Source organism: Rhinatrema bivittatum, chromosome 1 (assembly GCF_901001135.1).
Source record: "Rhinatrema bivittatum chromosome 1, aRhiBiv1.1, whole genome shotgun sequence".
Taxonomy (NCBI): domain Eukaryota; kingdom Metazoa; phylum Chordata; class Amphibia; order Gymnophiona; family Rhinatrematidae; genus Rhinatrema; species Rhinatrema bivittatum.
In genome coordinates, this window is record NC_042615.1 from 77,585,595 (window position 1) to 77,605,209 (window position 19,615).

General features: G+C 44.0%; 1 protein-coding gene across 1 annotated transcript in view; it reads right to left on the reverse strand.

Annotated features, from left to right (window-relative positions):
• Positions 1-19,615, reverse strand: part of NAF1 (nuclear assembly factor 1 ribonucleoprotein) — a 344,209-nt gene that overhangs the window by 303,752 nt on the left and 20,842 nt on the right. The window contains exon 2 of the mRNA XM_029618509.1: positions 214-373. Coding sequence (XP_029474369.1) covers positions 214-373 — 160 coding nt within the window. The remainder of the gene's footprint in view (positions 1-213; positions 374-19,615) is intronic.

The window sequence follows — 19,615 nt, forward strand, 5'->3', positions numbered from 1 at the left end:
CAACACGACAGCAGCGCAAGGGCTCACTTTCCTGCAGTGTGACAGGTTCAAACCTAACAGGAAACACCAGTTAAAATGCCATGCTCCATATTTTAGAGGACCTGGCACCTAGATTTTTTTTCACCTCATATTAACTCACTAACACAAAAGCAATGAAAAGAATATTTCAAAATATGTTTAAAAGTAAGATAAACATCATAAAAAGGTACTCACCTCCAGTAAAAATTCATTTTTTGCCTTAATAGGATATGGCTTCCCATCCTTTTTATTCTGCTTATAATTATCTTCTTCAGACAATACAGACGATACGGAGGTGGAAGTGGAAGAAGATGAAGACGAGGAAGAAGAGAATGAAGAATCCGAATCCGTGTCACTGTATAAAACATAGGTGGTTTAAATCCACTGCTTACTAAGCATTTCAGTTGATACTGTATAGTAACACAGAGGGCTCAGATTTAAACTTAGTTCAAAGCTTTGCATATCTCATACAATGGAAACGTGCTAGAAGACACATTGTCAATTAGACCTTTATCCGTGCATATCTTTACTCCATGCAGGATTTACATGATAAATTGCAAATTTCTGTCTAAAATATCTCACGTTAAACAAAACATCCAAAGGAAACATTTATATTTTGGGTAGTGATCAAGCAGTAGGCAAAAAAGGAAAATTACAGAAAGTTATTATACTTCTTAGTGACTGAAACATGAAATAAATTTGCTGTCGAAGTGGAAATATTAAAGAAAACTTGGGTGCCAATCACAATTTTTAACAGTGTGGGAAATTTCTCTCACATTTTCTTGCTTTTTCACTTTTTTGTTGCAATTTTGTTTGGTCTTTTCTTCTGAATTTATTTGTAACCTGCAATGGATAACAGTTGTATTTAGTGGAACATAAGTTTTTAATAAATACATTTTATCTGGTCTATTTTTATAGCTTTTCATGGTTTGATTGGGGGGGGGGGAGGGGGGTGTTGCTTCGTTCCCTTTATTTTTATATTTCGTTTTCCTGACTTTAGGCACCTGGTCCCAGATTTTAGGCGATGAGTGACTGGGCTCTCTCCAGCCCTCTTTCCTGTAACACAAAATTTATAGTATATAATGTTTGAGGGTATTCTTAGAGGACAATGTACAAGTGTCTTATGAATCAGTCAAGAGAATGGAGAAATTACTACTTACCTAATAATTCTGTTTTCCTTAGTGTAGACAGATGGACTCAGGACCAGTGGGTTTATGCTCGCCTGCCAGCAGATGGAGACGGAGCAAGCTGCCGTCAAAGTATATATACCCCTGCAGTGACACCAGCCTACCAGTATTCTCTTCAAAAGCAACTGTGAACAGACTAGCAAAAAACTTGATTAAAAATAGTCAACCATAACTGTACTCAACCAACAAAAAACACTGAACTCGAGTAAGAATGTAGGTACCCCAATCTGGGACTAGATGAACACTTACCAGTAATCCCCTGGAACCCAGAGCCCCGCAGGAGAACCACTGATACAACCATTTGGCAGCAGAGGGTGGGAAGTTAAGTCCATCTGTCTACACTAAGGAAAACAAAATTATCAAGTAAGTAGTAATTTCTCCATTTCCTAGCGTGTAGATAGATGGACTCAGGACCAGTAAGATGTACCAAAGCTACTCCCACATGGGGTGGGAGGCTGCCCACAGGCCAGTCAACACCACACATGCAAAGGCTGCATCCTCCCAGGCTTGCACATCCAGATGATAAAACCTGGGAAAAGTATGTAAGGAGGACCAAGGCGCAGCTCGGTAAATGTCAATGGGAGACAACAATCTAATCTCCGCCCATGACACTGCCTGAGCCCTAGTGGAATGAGCCTTAACCTGAGTAGGCAATGGCTTTTCAGCATCCACACATGCGGCTGTGACTACCTCCTTAATCCAGCAAGCTATAGAAGCCCGCAAAGCTAGTTAGTCTTGCTTCCTTCCACCATGAAGGACAAACAGGCGATCCATCTTTCAGAAAGATTCAGGAAACCAGATACAGTACGACAAGTCTCTTGACATCCAAGGCAATACTCCTCTGCATCTCTGACCTTACCAGGGACGGCAAGGAAATGGACTGATTCAAATGAAATTCCGAGACCACTTTGGGCAAGAAGGATGGAACGATACACAGCTGTAACGCCCCTGGAGTCACCCGAAGGAACGGCTCCCAGCAAGACAAGGCCTGTAGCTTAGAAATTTGACGCACAGAACAGATAGCCACCAGGCTCACTGTCTTCAAAGCTCAACCACCACAAGGAAAGGCTGTGCAGCAGTCAAAATGTAGGGCCCACCAAGAATTCCAGCACCAAACTAAGACTCCACAATGGAACCGGTAACCTCAAGGGAGGCCAAAGATGCTTCACTCTTTTCAAAACATGGGTCAAATCAGGATGAGACGGTAAGGGATCACCATTCACCGGGCCCCTTAAACAGACAAGCGCCACAACCTGTATCTTCAAGGAATTAAGAGCCAGTCCTTTATTTAACCCATCCTGCAAAAAATTCCAGAATGTGGGAATTTAACTGAATGAGGAAGAACAACTCAATCCTCACATACTCTCCAAACACTCTCCAAACCCACACATAGGCCAAGGCAGTGCAAAACTACCAAGTGCAGAATAAGGTAGCACTCACCGCAGAAGAATATCCACACTTCAACAAGCAAGCCCTCTCAAGGGTCAACCCATAAGACAAAACAGAGTTGGATCTTGGTGATGAACAGGTCCTTCCTGCAACAGATTCTTGCGTGGTGGAAGATGAAGTGGGGTATCTACCAGGAGTCTTCGCAGATCTGCAAACTATGGTCTTCTGGGCCAATCCGGAGGAATCAGAAGTACCATCCCCCTGTGGCCTTCGATCCTGTAAACTATCCTGCCCAACAAGGGCTACGGAGGAAATGCATAAAGCAACTTGTCTTCCGGCCAAACCTGCACGAGAGCATGTATGTCCAGGAACAACTGATTTCTCCTGGGACTGAAGAACTGAGAAATCTTCGCATTGCGAGAAATCACCCGCAGGTCCAAGAACGGAATACCCCCAACAATCCACTATCAGTTGAAGCACCTCATCCGACAACTCCCATTCTCCTGGGTCCAGACTCTCCCTGCTGAGAAAGTCTGCTCTTACGTTGATCTTGGCCTCTCACATTGCAGGAAAAAAAGACATCTGTAGATGTCCTTCTGCCCATTCCATAAGCTGGTCTATATCCTGCGATTCTTGGTTCCTCCCTATGGATTGATGTAGGCCACAGTCATTGCATTGTCCGACATCACTCGGACAGCTCGACCCTGCATTCTGTGGCTGAACCTCAAGCAAGCCAAATCGGACCACCTGGGCTTCCAGGCGATTGATGTTCCAGAGGGACTCTTCGGCATCCCAACACCCCTGAGCCGACAGCTCCTGACTGTGAGCTCCCTAACCCTGGAGACTCACATCTGTCATGATTATCAACCAGTTCGGGGAAAGGCCAAGTCCTCTGAAAGGTCAACCCCCTCTGTAGGGTCAAAAGTGCTTGGAACCCTGGAGGCGACCCCTCATATCAGAGGGGTGTTGCAACTGCTTCTTATCCTCTGGCAACCGAGGGACCAGAGATTCTCCCCATTTACTGGTCAATTTCTCCAACTCACTCCAAAACAAGAGCAAGCCTTTAAAATGCATTTTTGTAAGATTAGCTTTGGAGGCTGGAGACTGAGAATACCGGCATGCTGGTGTCACTGCAGGAATATATATACTGTGACATCAGCTTGCTCCGTCTCCATCTGCTGGCAGGGGAGCATAACCCACTGTTCCTGAGTTCATCTGTCTACATGCTAGGAGAAAAGGATGTGGACATTGTGCAAAGATCACTATATACCTTTTAAAAAAAAAGTTTTGTTTTTATTCACACCTCTCACGGATACCTAATGTGCAACCACCACCTCCATCAAGGCCAGAACTCAAAACAAAAAGGTTTAGTAACTACTAAGAATCTTATCAACAAGAATGGTTTCTACATTAACAGAGGAATATTTTTAAATTTAAGATATTATTTTCTATTTAAATGTTTAAGTTTCATGCTAACCCACTGGTTCAGTTTCGGTGATCATACTCGTAGTAGCCCCTTAATATGGTAAAATTGTAGTTTTGGAAGTACAACAGAGGTTTATGGGCAGAAAATTTCTGGAAGGCACCAATGGTAATAGCAACCTGTTGCCCTGCACAGGTATGTATACAATGTAGGTATGCTATGCTTGGAATAAGTACTTTTATCATCAGGACACTTCATGGGCCTTGAATCATATTTTGTCCTAAATTCATTTGATTTACTCAGGTTTGATCCCACAGTCATCATTGCCTTGGAGCAGTTTTACAGCACCTCTAAAGTCAAATGTTTTTCAACAACCGACTGCATACCAAGTATCATATCCTTTTTTCTTATCCTCTCTGTAAGCTTGCATTCTAACTCCTCCTTTGAATACCATCTTATATTTTACCAGCAGTACTGTACATCCCTGAAGAGGAAGAGGGTGCATGCACAGCAAAGCTCCCATCAGTAGATGTCACCCAGAGGGAGAATCAGTCTGCAGAGAGAGCAGGACCAGATCCAACAGCCATCTTCATATCTGAACATTTTTTTTTTTACCTTAAATAATGGATAGTCTAGTTAGTGTCAGTCTCTGTCAGCATGAGGAGCAATATAGTTTCTGTACGTGTTTTACTATAGTCAGATTGGATACATATACACGTACGTATATTTCAGCCCTATGTATCCAATCTGACTATAGTAAAATGTGCCTTAGAATGTAAAAAAAAAAAAAAAAAAATTCTGATGCAGTATTATTAATTAACCTGAATTATTTTTTTAACTTAAAAATAAACAATTTGTTGACTCTTCCTGCATACATCTACCAGATTTCTTCTCAATTTGCTTGGTCAGTTGTCACATTTCAGAATTCTGTCCTCACATCTTGATCATTTTCTCCTAATGTTGATTGATTTTTCCCACCTTTTCTATCACACATTCTATGCCTTCTACATTCCTTCTCCCAACTCCTGTGCTCACCATCTCCATTTTCCTTCCTCCATCTGCCTGTCTCTCCTCTTCCCCTTCACTTGGTGCATTGTAAATTTAGAGAGGAAAAGCCTGACTCGCATGCAGTGCTAAACTCCACCTGTGCATTCACATGGGTACACGACAAAGAAAACATTTACTAACCTGCAATAAATGAAGAGCGAAGTGTCCACTGCACCCATTGAATGTGTAGTCGAGCAAATGGGGTGACATTTACCATTGCTGCCATGTGGCCCAGCAGCTGGAGAAATTGATGAACGGAGACATTTTGGCAGCCAGAGACGTGCCGGGCAAGAGCCACTAAGGTCTCTGCCCTGTCTCGAGGCAGGAAAGCCATCGCCTGGATGGTGACCAGGTGCACCCCAATGAAGTCCAGCTGCCTGGAGGGCTGGAGAAGGGATTTGGGATAGTTGATCAAGAATCCCAGGGTATCCTGTTGGGAGTAGCCCTTGATAAGCCAATCGTCGAAGTAGGGGAAAACATGAACTCCCTGTCTTCAAAGATGTGCCCCAACATCTGCCAGACACTTTGTGGAAACCCGGAGCGCAGATGCAAGGCCAAAAGGGAGGACACAATACTGATAGTGCTGTCCGTCAACCAGGAATCTTAGGTACTGCCGATCCACCTGAAAAATGGGGATATAGGCGTACGCGACTTTTAGATCGAGGGAACAGAGCCAGTCTCCTGCTCAGAGAAGGGAAATTAGGATACCCATGACACCATTTTGAACTTCTCCTTTATCAGGTACTTTCTAATCCCAGTCTTCTTGGGGATTGGAAAGTACCTGGAGTAGAACCCGTTGGCTGGGTGGAATGAGCTTGACCGCCTGAGCAGAAACAAGGGAGGAGAGCCCCACTCAAAGTACCTGCTCGTCCCCTGCCACTCTCCACCGAGGAGAAAGAGGGGAGTGGGGTGGAAGTCACTGGAAATGCAGTCTGTAATCCTGATGAACTATGGATAGAACCCAGCCAGTCCTGTACCTCAGGGCATGTCTGAAGCTCACAACCATGCCATCCAACAGGCACCAATGCCCGCTGCAGCGGATCTCATGGCTGTCTCAAAAATGTCACAAGCCGAGCGTACCTTGTGCTTATCACACAAGGTACGCTTCCAGTCTATTGTCAAGCCCTGCTGGACAATAGCCTGGAAGTCTATTGTTCCTCCTGGAATTGTTGAGGTAGATGCTCACTAAATTCCAGGGTCTGCTCCATAAGTTCCGGGAATATTGTCCCATGTAAAATTGACAGCAGGCTATACGGGCAATGAGCATAGATCCCTGGAACACTCAATGTCGCAACTCATTAAGAGCCTTATGCTTGCGCCCTGGAGGCACAGCAGCAAGGGTACGAATCCTCAGCCCTTTTTTTTTTAGGGCCGACTCCACCACAACTGATTGGTGGGGGAGTTGACGGCAGTCAAACCTAGTGGACAGCTGGACTAGATACACCGCATCTGTTTTTCTGCTGACCAGTGGCACAGAGATGGGATGCTCCCATAGACAGGCCACAAGTTCCTTGAAAATGTCATGGACAGGCCCTGCCACCATCTCCTTCGGGGCATCCATGAATTGTAGGATCTCAAGCATTTTATACCTCGAGTCCTCTTCTGTTAATAACTGGAAAGGTACAGACTCAGCCATGGCCTTGACAAACTCCGTGAAGGAAAGATCTTCAGGGGGAGATCGCTGTCGCTCCTCCGGTGGAGAGGGCTCGAAAAGGCAAATCCTCTAATTCCCCGGAGGAGGATATGCAAGCCTCCCCCTCCCAGGGGTCATAGGGAACTTCTCCCTCATTGCAATCCTCTGGGGATGCAGGGGTCGAAGGCCCATCGGCGTGCGCAGCTGGTCCTCGAGGGCACCAGCCTTAAAAATTCATACCATCAATCAATTAACACTTCCACACTATCTCCAACCAGTTCTTACAAGGCTTCTCCAAATTTATCATCTCGATCAATTTTCTCAAAAAAGTATTAACTAAAGGAGACCCTACTAAATGCTGACACTTTTTCAAATGTCAAAACCTGAATATGCAAAAAACGAAAATGGCAATTGAAGAACCTAAGATGACTGTCTTCTTCAAATTTGTGCAGTTTTATTTAATGCTCCAAATCAAAAGGACAATTCACAACAGGTACAGTCCCCCGACACGTTCCCATGGAACAACAGAAGTCTGTTCTTCAGTTAACAATTTTCTTTTTCTATTTGGATGTATTAAACTTCATGACTTTGGTGCATTTTCTGCTAAAACCTGAATATACTACATAATGATCTGACTATAAAACCTTTCTGATCCCAAAAACTAATTTTCATTCTTGCTTGAAACCATACACCAAATTCAAGGTGTGAAACAAGCAAAAAGTACTACTGCTTTAAAATCAAGCAGATTAGAATATGCAGAAAAATAACTCTTAACTCTGAAATGCTTCAATTGAAATTTCAGAACAATATTTTTAACTAAGTTACAAAGAAAAGATTTCATTTTTCCCTAAACCAGGGTTTTCCGAACCTGCCTTGGTGGCCTTAAAGCCAGTCAGGTTTTCAGGATATCCAAAATGAATATGTACGAGATAAATTTGAAATCACTTAAGACTGAATTTTAAAATAGCCAAGCGTAAAAATCGATGGCCAGGCCCAGCATGCGCCGTGCGCATTTTCAAAAGGGCCCAGCCACGCGCATAAGTCCCGATACGCACACAAGTGCCGGGTCCTGAAAAAGGGATAGGCAGAGGCTGGCCAGGACAACAGCCATTTGCTGTTGTTTCGGAGAAGTGTGTGCCGGCAACCAGCCAACGAGCGGAAATTGTTCTGCTCCAGAGAAGCAGAACAATGAGAGATTAAAAAATTGCGGGTAGCTAGGTAGGGTTTAGGGGTCAGGGTGGAGAGGGTAAGGGAAGGAAGGTAAGGCAGGGGGGTAGGGAAGTTCCCTCCCAGTCCGCTCCTTAATTAGAGCGAACTGGGGGCAGGGCGGGAGAAACCACTAGGCGAGCTAGGCCTGTGCCTAGGGCGCCGAGACTTAGGGGGCGCTGCGGCAGGCAGCAGAATTTTGATAGGGCAAAAAGTGCCCTTTCAAAATTCTGCCAGCCTCCGACTCGCCTAGGTGGAGACCAAGCTCAGAGACTTAGGGGGCGCCGCAGCAGGCAGCCAGCTCCCGACTCGCCCTGCCTCCCTGCGAGTGCCACCGTCCCGACACCCCACTAGTGGTCCAGCGGAGGTCCCGGGAGCGATCTGCTGCTCCCGGCGCCTCGGCTGCCACTAAGCAAAATGGTGCCGGTGGCCTTCAGCCCCTACCATGTGACAGGGGCTACCGGTGCCATTGGTTGGCCCCTGTCACATGGTAGGGGCTGAAGGTAACCTGCACCATTTTGCTTAGTGGCAGCCAAGGCCCCGGGAGCGACTGGCCAGGGAGGTGACGTGCGTGTGTGGGGGAAAGGCCGGCCAGGGAGGTGACAGGCGTGTGTGTGTGGGAAAGGCTGGCCAGGGAGGTGATGGACGTGTGTGAGCGAGAGAGCAAGCGTGCGTGTAAGAGAGAGACTGGTTGGGGAGATGATTGGTCTGTGAGAGACAGAAACTGGTCCTGAGGGTGTGACGTGTGTGTGTGTGTGTGTCACACGTGTGTGTGTGTGTGAGAGAGAGAGAGAGAGAGAGAGAGAGAGAGAGAGAGAGAGAGAGAGAGAGAGAGAGAGAGAGAGAGAGAGAGAGAGAAGAGACTGGTTGTGGTCCCGAAGAGGACTGTGAAGACAGCTTCAGCAGCTACTGTTGCTTCTGGTATGGCCTGCAAGGGAAAGGAGTAGGAGAACTGCTGGAGAGGGTAAGTAAAGGTGGCTTTTTAAAGTTCATTTTTCTTGATCGACTACCATTTTAATTATTGGGTAGTATGTGATGTGTCTGCTGTTTGAAATATTTTATTGGTGTTTGGTAAAGCTTTCAAAATGTGCATGAGTCTTTAATTATTGGATATTCTATTCATCAGGTGTTTTGAAATTATTTTATTTGTATGATTTTATAATTATGATTAATGATTTATATATCTATTTTATTGATTTGTTTCACGAGGAATGGTGAAATTTTTGTTTTTCCATTGTTACACTGTATAGAGTCTGGCGTGATGCGTTTTACAGTTCAGTTTTGTCTGCACATTTCTATTTATACTTTATGTGGCTTTATTCTGTTTTTGGTGAGGGTTTGTGTTCTGCATGCAAAGACTGAGATGAAGCATTCTTTTAGCATGTGGTTTTCTGTAGGGATCTGTAGTAGCTTGGCCTGTTTTCCTGATAGGAGGTGTATTGATATTTCAGATTCTGGTGTAACATTTTTGGTATTCTTTTTCATAGATAGGGTTGTTATTCTTTGAGTGTTGGCAGATAGTAGTGTTGATACGGGAGGACCATGCCGAAATATATCATAATAGGTATGATGCCATATGAATTCCAAGATGCAAAGTTTTCTTGTTGGCATCACAACAGTGCATAACATTATCACAACAACTTGTATATTAATTTTACCTCAGAATGTCATTTTTCATGTAAAATATGTTATAAATGCGTAATTTAAAATTGTGTATGGGGAGGGGGCACCAGACTGTAAGGTTTGCCTAGGGTGCCTAATACCCTTGCACCGGCCCTGACTGGGGGGCCCCGATTGCGTTGCCGCGCATAGAATCAGTGCGTCCATGTGTGCGCGCTGGGAACCACGCATACATGAACACGCACGCATGTTTTAAAATTTATCCCTTGGTCTCTAACGTAAGCAAATTTATGTCATGCATAGTCACTTGGGATATTCTGAAAACCCAACTGCGAGGTCACCAGGGCAGGTCTGGGCAGCCCTGCCCTAAATACTGCAAGGTCACTGGGGGATAAAGGTCATTATTCTGAAGGGCTTGAAAGTTTTCAGGTTACCACAGAGTTTGTATTTTAGGAATTTACTCACAACTTGAGCTTCAGAATTCATTTTTCCAGTGCAGGAATTTAAGAGTTTTACAAAAACAAAGAAATTAAGCCAGTAAATCCTGCAGATAACACACAGACTTCATTGATAGGATACACATAAGTAGTTTAATCGTGCCATTTTCACAAAAAAAGCCTCTTTCTCCCCATTAGAGGGACCTAAATGCTTAAGAAACAATTGCTGATTTAAATGAGGCTATAAATTGGATTTTCACTACTTATTATAGATGGATGCTTCCGAATGGAAATTAGATGGAATATTTTAAAAAACAACTAGAAAATCTTGTAAAGCAAATGCAGATGGCAGACTTATTTTACTGTTCTACTACACAGAGACAGATTTACAATCCAACTTAATACGATGTACAGGAACATGTGGTAATTGTTGCTTAGATATCTAAAAACACATTACAATTAAGTTGATCCTGTCTAGGAGGGCTTTCGTAAACAGATAGTCAAACATTTCTGACGTATATTACAGCTCAAAATTTGTTACCCTTATTTGGACTCTGTTTTCAAGTCAGCCGTTTTACAGATTCCATGATTTAATGGTCCTACATCTCAGATTTAAAACTTCTCGCCTGCAGACACTTTCACAAGTAGCATGAGGATGTGTGTGTGGGGAGGGAAGGGTCAAATCTATATTTGATTCATTTCTCTTTGACATATATAGAGAAAACAGTCAGGTTTTTGGAGTTCAGCATGAAGGAAAGTCTAGAGTAGAGCAGGTCAATATTTGTCTTTAAAAATTAACAGATTTCTGTAGAATATTTGCAGAGAGTTAAATTTATTTAAAAATATTCCTATGCTACCTAGGTTTTCCATAATAAGCCAAACACTGTAAAAACCCCAGGTTTAATGTAATGTTCTTCCAGCACATTCTGAGCAGTGCCAACCAACAGAACAGGAGTCCCCAAACTCCGGCCTCTGGGCCAACTTTTTACAGCTCGTCAAACTTTCTCTGCCTGTGGAGCAAGGGGGTTCACCTTTTTTTTTTTTTTTTTTAAATTATTCTTGTGGCGGCAGCAGTAAAGCTTCAATGCTGCTGGGGACCCAAAGCACCACTAGCAGAAGAGAAAATGCAAAGTGACAACACAGTGAGGGCTGCACCCTGAGCAGAAAAGGAAGCCAAGGGGAGGGGAAGGAGAATGGCATAAGAGTTGAGTGGATGGAAAAGTAGTGTGAGAGGAGGGGAAAGCAGTGTGGGTGAGGAGAAGGAGTGAAGAATAGAGGGAAGGGGATAGGAGTGGAAGGGAGTTGAGCCTGAGAGGAGATGGTGTGTTAAGGGAGGGAGATGAGGAGGGCAAGGATAGGAGGAGGACAGGGAGTGAGGAAGGTGAGGAGGAAAGGGGAGTGAAGCAGATGAGGGGATGGAGGGTAGAGGAGACAGGGTGAGGAGGAGATGGAGGGGACGACGAGGGAAAGGAGTGAATGAGGGAGTATACAAGGATGGAGATGGAGGGGATGGGAAGGGAGTGACAGAAATGGAGGGTGAGAGAAGAGAGGAAAAAAAGAGAGGAGTTGGAAGAAGGGGTAAGAATGGGAAGGGAAGTAGAAGAGCAAGAGTGTAAGGTGGGGTGAATGGGATAGAGTGAGCCGCAAACAAAACACCCTGCCATTGACATGCCCCCACTCCCACCAGAAGAAGATGCTGAGGAAGGAGGGCCAAGTTCTAGAAACATTTTTACTGACACTATCTACCATTTCTCTAGGGGAATCCCTCGCCTTCTACAACATTTCAAATGACTGAAAGGGCTGGACACCAAGAGGAAAACGCAGATCCCCCACTCCCCAACTCATCAAAACGCCAAGGCAGACCCCCACACCCCAGTTCGCTCGGTGATTGGAAATGTTGCATGTGGCCCTTCACTTAAAAGGTTTGGGGACCATTGCCTTCTAAAAGCTTCAGAGCAGTCATAATAGCAAAGATATTTATATTCAGCTGGCATTTAAAGTAAACTAAATATGGACATCCCTTTCTTCTGACTTATTTCATTCTTGAGAAAATTGTTGTTTAAAGCTTTTCAGAGGTTTTCCCTACAATCTTGCCCACCATTGTCAAATATAAGTAAACTGGGACACTGTACAAAAGATTCTTAGGGCTTTACAGTTTCCTTTATGGAAAAAAAATATATTTAATGAAGAAAGCTCTCAGAGGAGAAAACAGAGGGACCATGGACATTTGCAGACTAAAGGGCTAGAAATCTCTGGCCTATTAGTGGATTCCTCCACTTTTATTGTATATAAAAGATGACGAATGCATAGCTAGCATAATGGGTTATAAAAGAATGCATTTGATTAAATGGAGCAAGCCTTGCTTCACTGTTGGCTCCTCGCGATGCTTCATGATTTTCAGAGCCAAAAAATACCAGGCAACAGATTGCTCAAGTGCCTAAAATTCAGCACATGGGGCTTAGCACTGTCCCAGACCCAAGAAGATATGTCGCCAACAGCTTGGGCCCTGTCCTGAATGGATCCACCGCAGATCATACAGAGGAGTCAGAGGCACAGTGCGGTGCTGCCAAGCCACATGGAAAAGCCCCAGCCAAAGGCAGCCCTATGCCATCCACTGGATTAGAGAGGAGAGGCTTGCAAAACAGAGGGCAGGAAGTGGAGAGGAGAGGGCAAAAAAGACAATAAGTACAAAAAGAAAAATATGCCAAAAAAAGATAAATAAGGGAAATATTTCTCCAGCCCTGTTAAATTTTGGTGTAATCTCTCAGCCCTGATGCAGCCTCCACATTTAGTGAAAACACATTCAGTGTGTGATATATGTTGCTCATGGTCATTAACAGACCGAGACAGGAAGGTATCTGTACACATACACACAGTTGTATGCAAATACTCAAGCACCTCTGGCCAAATTACGTGTTTCAACAATTCTGTAAGTGAAGAGAAGCAACTTGTACATGGTGCAAAGTTACAACGTGACAGCTGTCTGCAATTTTTAATGCAAAATTGGTATTTATTGTTTTCAACAGATAGAAAATAAGAAAATGAATATTGCAAGGGCAAAAGTTTGGATAGCCTTCCATTCATTCATTGCTCTTTTTTTAAGTTGTTAAGGCCCAAAAAGTTGATTCGATTTGTCAGGTAAAGATAATTAAAAGATTCAACAAATACATTGACCCTTCTAACTTTCTTCTAGGCTATTTTAAACAATCATGGGCTCCTCAAAGCAGCTCTCTGAGCATTTGAAAATGAAGATAATTCACTCTTTCAAAGCAGGGGAAGGCTATTAATAAAAATCACTAAACTCTTAGGGGTAGATTTTAAAAAAAGAGCGCGATCGCGTACTTTTGTTCGCGCAGCAGGCGCAAACAAAAGTACACTGGATTTTATAAGATATGCGCATAGCCGCACGTATCTTATAAAATCCTGGATCGGCGCGCGCAAGGCTGCCGATTTTGGGCAGCCTGTGCGCGCCGAGCCGCGCAGCCTCCCTTAAAAAAAAACCCGGGACTTACGCGCGTCCCGGGGCTCTGCGCGCGCCGGCGGCCTATGCAAAATAGGCGCGCCGGCGCGCGAGGGCCCTGCTCGCGTAAATCCGGGCGGATTTACGCGAGCAGGGCATTTAAAATCCGCCCGTTATAGCTAGCAATTTAAACTATCAGAAGCACTGTTAAGAAACAGAAGTTACATGGAATTGTTGAAGTCAAAGCAAAATTTGGAAGGCCAAGAAAAATTTGATAGAACTGCCCACAAAACTGATCAGATCTGCATAACAGAACCCACAGTTCACTTTAAGCGATCCGAAGAAAAGTTTCGAGTAGACATCCCAGGACCACAGTACAGCGTTGCTTACACAATAGCGATCTGCATGGGAGACTGTCAGAAAGAGTCTTTTCTAAAACCACATCCCAAAAGTCATCATCCAAAGTATGCAAAACAAAACCCTGATAAACCTGAAACCTTTGGAACAAATCCTAGAAACTAATATCCCACAGTCAGTGAAGGAACTGAAGCTGAAAAGAGGCTGGATATTTCAGTAAGACAATGATCCAAAACATACTTAAGAATCAACCGTGACGTACTTACAGGACAGAAGAATGAAAGTTTTGGCATGGCCTTCACAGTCCCTAGAAGAAAATATTATTGGAAATCTGTGAGGATTGTATGCAAGGAGGCCTAAGAATATTTCTGAGCTTTAAGTGTTCTGCAAAACTGCAAATGCAAGACTACAAAGACTCTTAGCTGGCTACAGGAAATGTTTGGAAGCTTTATTTCTACCAAAGGGGGTATTACAAAATACAGAATGAAGGGGTGTCCAAACTTTTGCACAGGCCATATTCACTTTAGTATTTTCAATCTGTTTAAATCAGCGAATAAATAGTAATTTTGCTTTAAAAGTTGCAGAAAGATGTTGTGTTTAACTTTTTAGAGAACTTCAGCTTCTATTAATTTACAGATTCATTGAAACATAAAATTTGACCAGGGGTATATAAAAACTTTTGCATACAACTCTATATACAGTATGCTTGTATACATATATTGTATTAGCCTTTTTTTAGTCTGATTTTTAAACATTTTTTCTTGTTATGCTCTTTCAATTTCATTTATTGGTTGGTTTTTTTTTCACCTATGCTGTTGCTCTTGCTTCTCTTTTTCTCCTCTCGCCTCCTCCCTATCTTTAGCCTCATCACATCTTTCTCTGGGCTGGAGGCAACTCTTTTAGCATGAAGTCCATGAACCGGGGGCTATGAGTTTTCTAGCCCTGAACATGTTCTCCTCCTCCCCTCTTCTCATCCCACCCACCTAGGAGTAAAACAAGGTCAGGTACAACAGGTTAGCCCAGGCTCGGGAGGGAAGTGTCAAGGACTCTTCTGTCTTTAAAAAATGACTTATAGAAGATCTGTAAACAGAAAAGCTCAGTTTTGTATTCTTGTCCATGAATCTATATGCCAAACTTTTCACATAATCAGAAAAACCTCTTGAATTTCCCTGAAGTCTGGACTTACAGTTTGCGACTTCATGCCCATGATTCAAGCTAACATCAGCCTTTGGCTCACGCTCAGTGTATTCCCTTTTTTCCCCCCATTTCAGATACTGTATGCATCATGTCATCTGTAGCAGGAAGTATGACAGATGCATCTCTTACAGGGTAACGATAGGAAGAGAGTGAGAAAGGAGGCTGCTAAATGTATTCTACAGCCTAGCACAAGGGCGCTCAAACCAGTCCTTTGCCCCCCTCCCCCCATATCAATCCAGCCAGGTTTTCAGGATATCCCTAATGAATATGCAAGAGAAATACTTGCATACACTGGAGGCAGTGCATGAAAATAAATCTCATGCATATTTATTACAAAGATCCTACAAATTTGACTAGCTGGGGGTGCCTCAAAGGACCCAAACTGGTGGTTTTACACATATCCCTAATGAATATGCATGAGATAGATCTGCATGCACACTACGTCAATTTTAGGAAAGTCCATCGCACGAATACTCGTAAAGTGTTACCATGAAAATGACTAGCTTGCTCTCCTCAAGGATTGGTGGTCTGCTCTACAGCATCCCCAGCTACTGCTAAACAGCAGGCCAATGCAGGAAACCCCCGCTCTCCCAACGCGCGCCCAGGCTCCTCTCCTTTATCAGCCAAACGGGTACTAAACAGTGCGCTCAGCCTACTGATGTGCAAAAGTTAGCACCAAAGTATCTTTGACAGATACGGGATTTTTTTTTCTCTTTAAATTATATTTGAATTTGGCCATATCAAGCCTACAAAGATCAGCAGAGTAGCACCCAGTTTTACCCATGGAGGAAATAGCTAAGGAGTTTTCAAAAACTTTAAGACACTGCTGTATCATCTTAGGAGTGAAGCAAGAAAAAGAAAGTGCAAAAAAAGTAAGATCTTAAGGATTTTGTTAAAATGTTCAATGAAGGAATTTAACTTTTTTTTGTTAGTAAATCTGTGTTAAACTACAGAGTAAGTGAGATTCATTAGATGTGCAAAGCAAATGCACAAAGGCAATGTGCTGAACTCATGTCAATAATAGCATTTGTAGTTCTGATGCATTTAATTTCACTTTTAAATAGTTTACTTATCTAATGAAGTCTGCCACATGCCAAATCTATAAAGATGCTCGGATTTCAAAACATGCTACATTCGCAGTGACAGGATTAAAAGTTCTGAATGTGCCCAGGACCTAAAGCCTGACTATGCTATGCTGTATAAAAGTTAGACTGCACCAAGTAATCAAAAGATATTCAAAGTTAGCCTCCCAGAGGGCAGAACCGACTGGCTGACACGCAGAACCCAGCAACTGTGGCTTCAAGGACGGCATGTCACCGAGGGCTGGTGAGTTGGCGGCTCTATGCTGGTCTCCATAGCTGGCTATAACTGCTATAATGGAGAGTACACAGGATAAATTACAGAGACTGGATTCCAGGCTTAATGAAACAGTGTTATATTCTGTAGCCATCTAAAGATGAACTGGGAATTGTGATCACAATCTTCACATCTTCAAATATTTTTTCTGAATAACCACAGTTAAATTCAAGTCTAGGGAACAGACTTTATTTAATTTGAAGAGCACATACTTCCAACTGTTAAATAATTATTTAATACCATAAGGACACCATAAGAGCCCATGTAAGTTAGCAGCAACAAAAAAAAAAAGGGGTCTAGTGTTAAGAAAATGGAAATCTAAAAATCTTTAAATGACCTCCTCACTGACACCAAGCCAGACATCTGTGCCATCACGGAAACCTGGCTCAAAGAAACAGACATTGTCCTCCTGAACCAGCTACCTACACAATCCTACGAATTCCTATCCATTCCAAGACCCAAGAAAAGAGGAGGTGGCATCCTCCTAGCCTTCAAGAAACACCTTAATCTCAAACTCTCCCACACCACATCACCCTCCAAGCTAGAAATTGGCCTCTTCAAAGCCCCCTCACTGCAAATCTGTCTCATTTATGCCCCTCCTGGATCCATCGAACGGGACCCCTCCCCCTTAATTGAATTCTTATCTGCCAACATAAACATTGAAATCCCTTCCATCATACTAGGAGACTTCAACCTCCATGTCGATGCCACCCCCCTTACCCCTTCTTGTGAGGCATTCCTTACTGCACTCCAAGCTCTAGGCCTTAGACAAATTGTTGCCTCCCCCACGCACCAAGCTGGTCACTCCCTTGACCTTATATTCATCAACCACTGCTTCCTACCATCCCACCCCCCCACCTGCTCCCCTGTACCTTGGTCAGACCACTTCCTCATAAAAGCCCTCCTCCCCCTTAACTTCCCTACTACCCCCACTCCCTCAAACAACACCACCTTCACCTTCAGGAAACCCTGCTCTGGAGATGAACTGGCTCTTGCCATTTCCAACACATCCACTAGCCTTGACTGCTCCAGTCCAGAGACTGCCATCAAATCCTGGCTCAGCATGACTCTTGAAATTGCTGACAAACTATGCCCCATCTCCAGACGTAACATTACCCAACCCACAAAAAATCATCAACCCTGGTACACGACTGAACTAAGATCCCTAAAAAATACCCTCAGGCAGCGTGAGAGAAACTGGCGTAAAGCCCCCTCACCCCAACTCGCCTCAAGTTTCAAAACTACCCTTCACCAATATAGAATAACCACCCTCAAAACAAAAAGAGACTACTTTTCAGCTAAGATCCACCAATACATGTACAACCCGAAAGCCCTTTTCAATTATGTTGCCAACCTCACCAAATCCTCTCAGCCCACTATCCCTGAGAATGATGCCTCCACTAAGAGCGAAGAAATCGCCCAGTATTTCCTCACAAAAATCACCAACATCCTCCGCAGATTTCAACACCCTTCTCCATCCACCTCCCCTTCCCCCTCCCTCCAACCTTCCCCCACTTCACCCACCCTCCAAACCCTTGACCTGACTTCCGCTAAAGAAGTGGAATCTATTCTCAGAAAACTTAAACCAGCTTCCCACCCTTCAGACACCATTCCCACAAAATCCCTCCTCTCCATCCCGAACACTATATCCAAACCCATCGCAGACATCATAAACTCCTCCCTCTCTTCAGGCTCTGTCCCAGATGCTCTTAAACAAGCTATTGTCAAGCCCCTCCTAAAAAAACCAACACTAGACCCTAAAGACCCCGCTAACTTCCGCCCTATCTCTAACCTGCCCTTCCTATCCAAAATTATGGAAAAGATTGTAAACATCCAACTTACAGAATATCTAGAAAGCAACAACATTCTGCATCCAGCCCAATACGGCTTCCGTAAATACCTCAATACAGAAACCCTCCTGCTCTCCCACACGGACCACTTACTCATAGGCATGGACCGAGGCAACTGTTACCTCCTCGCCCTACTCGACATCTCAGCTGCCTTTGATACCATCAACCATAACCTCCTCATCAACCGGCTATCCGAAATAGGCATCTCAGGCCTAGCCCTACTATGGTTTAAATCCTACTTATCTAACAGAAAGTTCTCCGTCAAGATAGGAAACGCCAACTCCACACTCTATCCCTTGTCTCAAGGTGTCCCACAAGGCTCCTCCCTCTCCTCCACCCTTTTCAACATTTATCTCACACCTCTATGTCAGCTCCTCACAGACCTCGGCCTCAAATTCTACCTCTATGCAGATGACGTTCAAATCGTCATTCCCATTCACAACTCTCTCTCAGATGCCCTTGCCTTCTGGAACACATGTCTTGCCAACATCAATGACTTCCTCACCAACATCCACCTCGCTCTAAACTCCTCCAAAACAGAGCTGCTCCTTATCTCTCCTCACCTCCCTCCCAAACCACCGATCTCCAACGATCCAGCTTTCAACGTCATAACACCCCCGACCCACAGTAAGAGACCTTGGGGTTATCATAGATCAACAACTCAATCTCAAAAAACAGATCAACTCCATCCTCAAAGAAGGTTTCTTCAAGCTTCACATCCTGAAGAAACTCAGACCCCTCCTCCACTATCATGACTTCCGCACCGTCGTCCAAGCCACCCTTTCCTCAAAGCTGGACTACTGTAATGCCCTCTTCCTTGGCCTACCCTCCTCCACCACCAAGCCCTTACAAATGTTCCAGAATGCCATCGCCAGGGTCATCACCAACTCAAGGAAAGCTGATCACATTACCCCAATACTCAAAGAACTCCACTGGCTCCCCATCGCATCCCGAATTCTCTTCAAAATTCTAACCATAGTGCACAAGTCCATCCACTCGCACAATTCCAATTGGCTGGATGAACCCTTTCGTCCTATACGCACTGAACGACCCACTCGCACTGTCAACAAAGGCACCCTCTCCATTCCCCCTTTGAAAAAAGCCCACCTCTCCTCTACTAGGGACCGTGCACTATCCATTGCAGGCCCTAAACAATGGAACACCCTCCCTACCACTCTCAGGCTAGAGCCATGTTACGCCAAGTTCAGAAAAAAACTTAAAACATGGCTCTTCCGACAAGCCTACCCTGATTAAGTACACTGACTTCCGCAAGTATCTTGCCTACGCCTTGTATATTCCTGTAAATAGTCCGTTGCAGTTTTTATTTATTGCTTTAATTCCTCCACCTCCTGCTCTTTGTATACTCCTCCTTGTTCGCCCTCCCTGTTCATTGTAATTTCTACCTTTAAAGTTACATTGTAAACCGGTATGATGT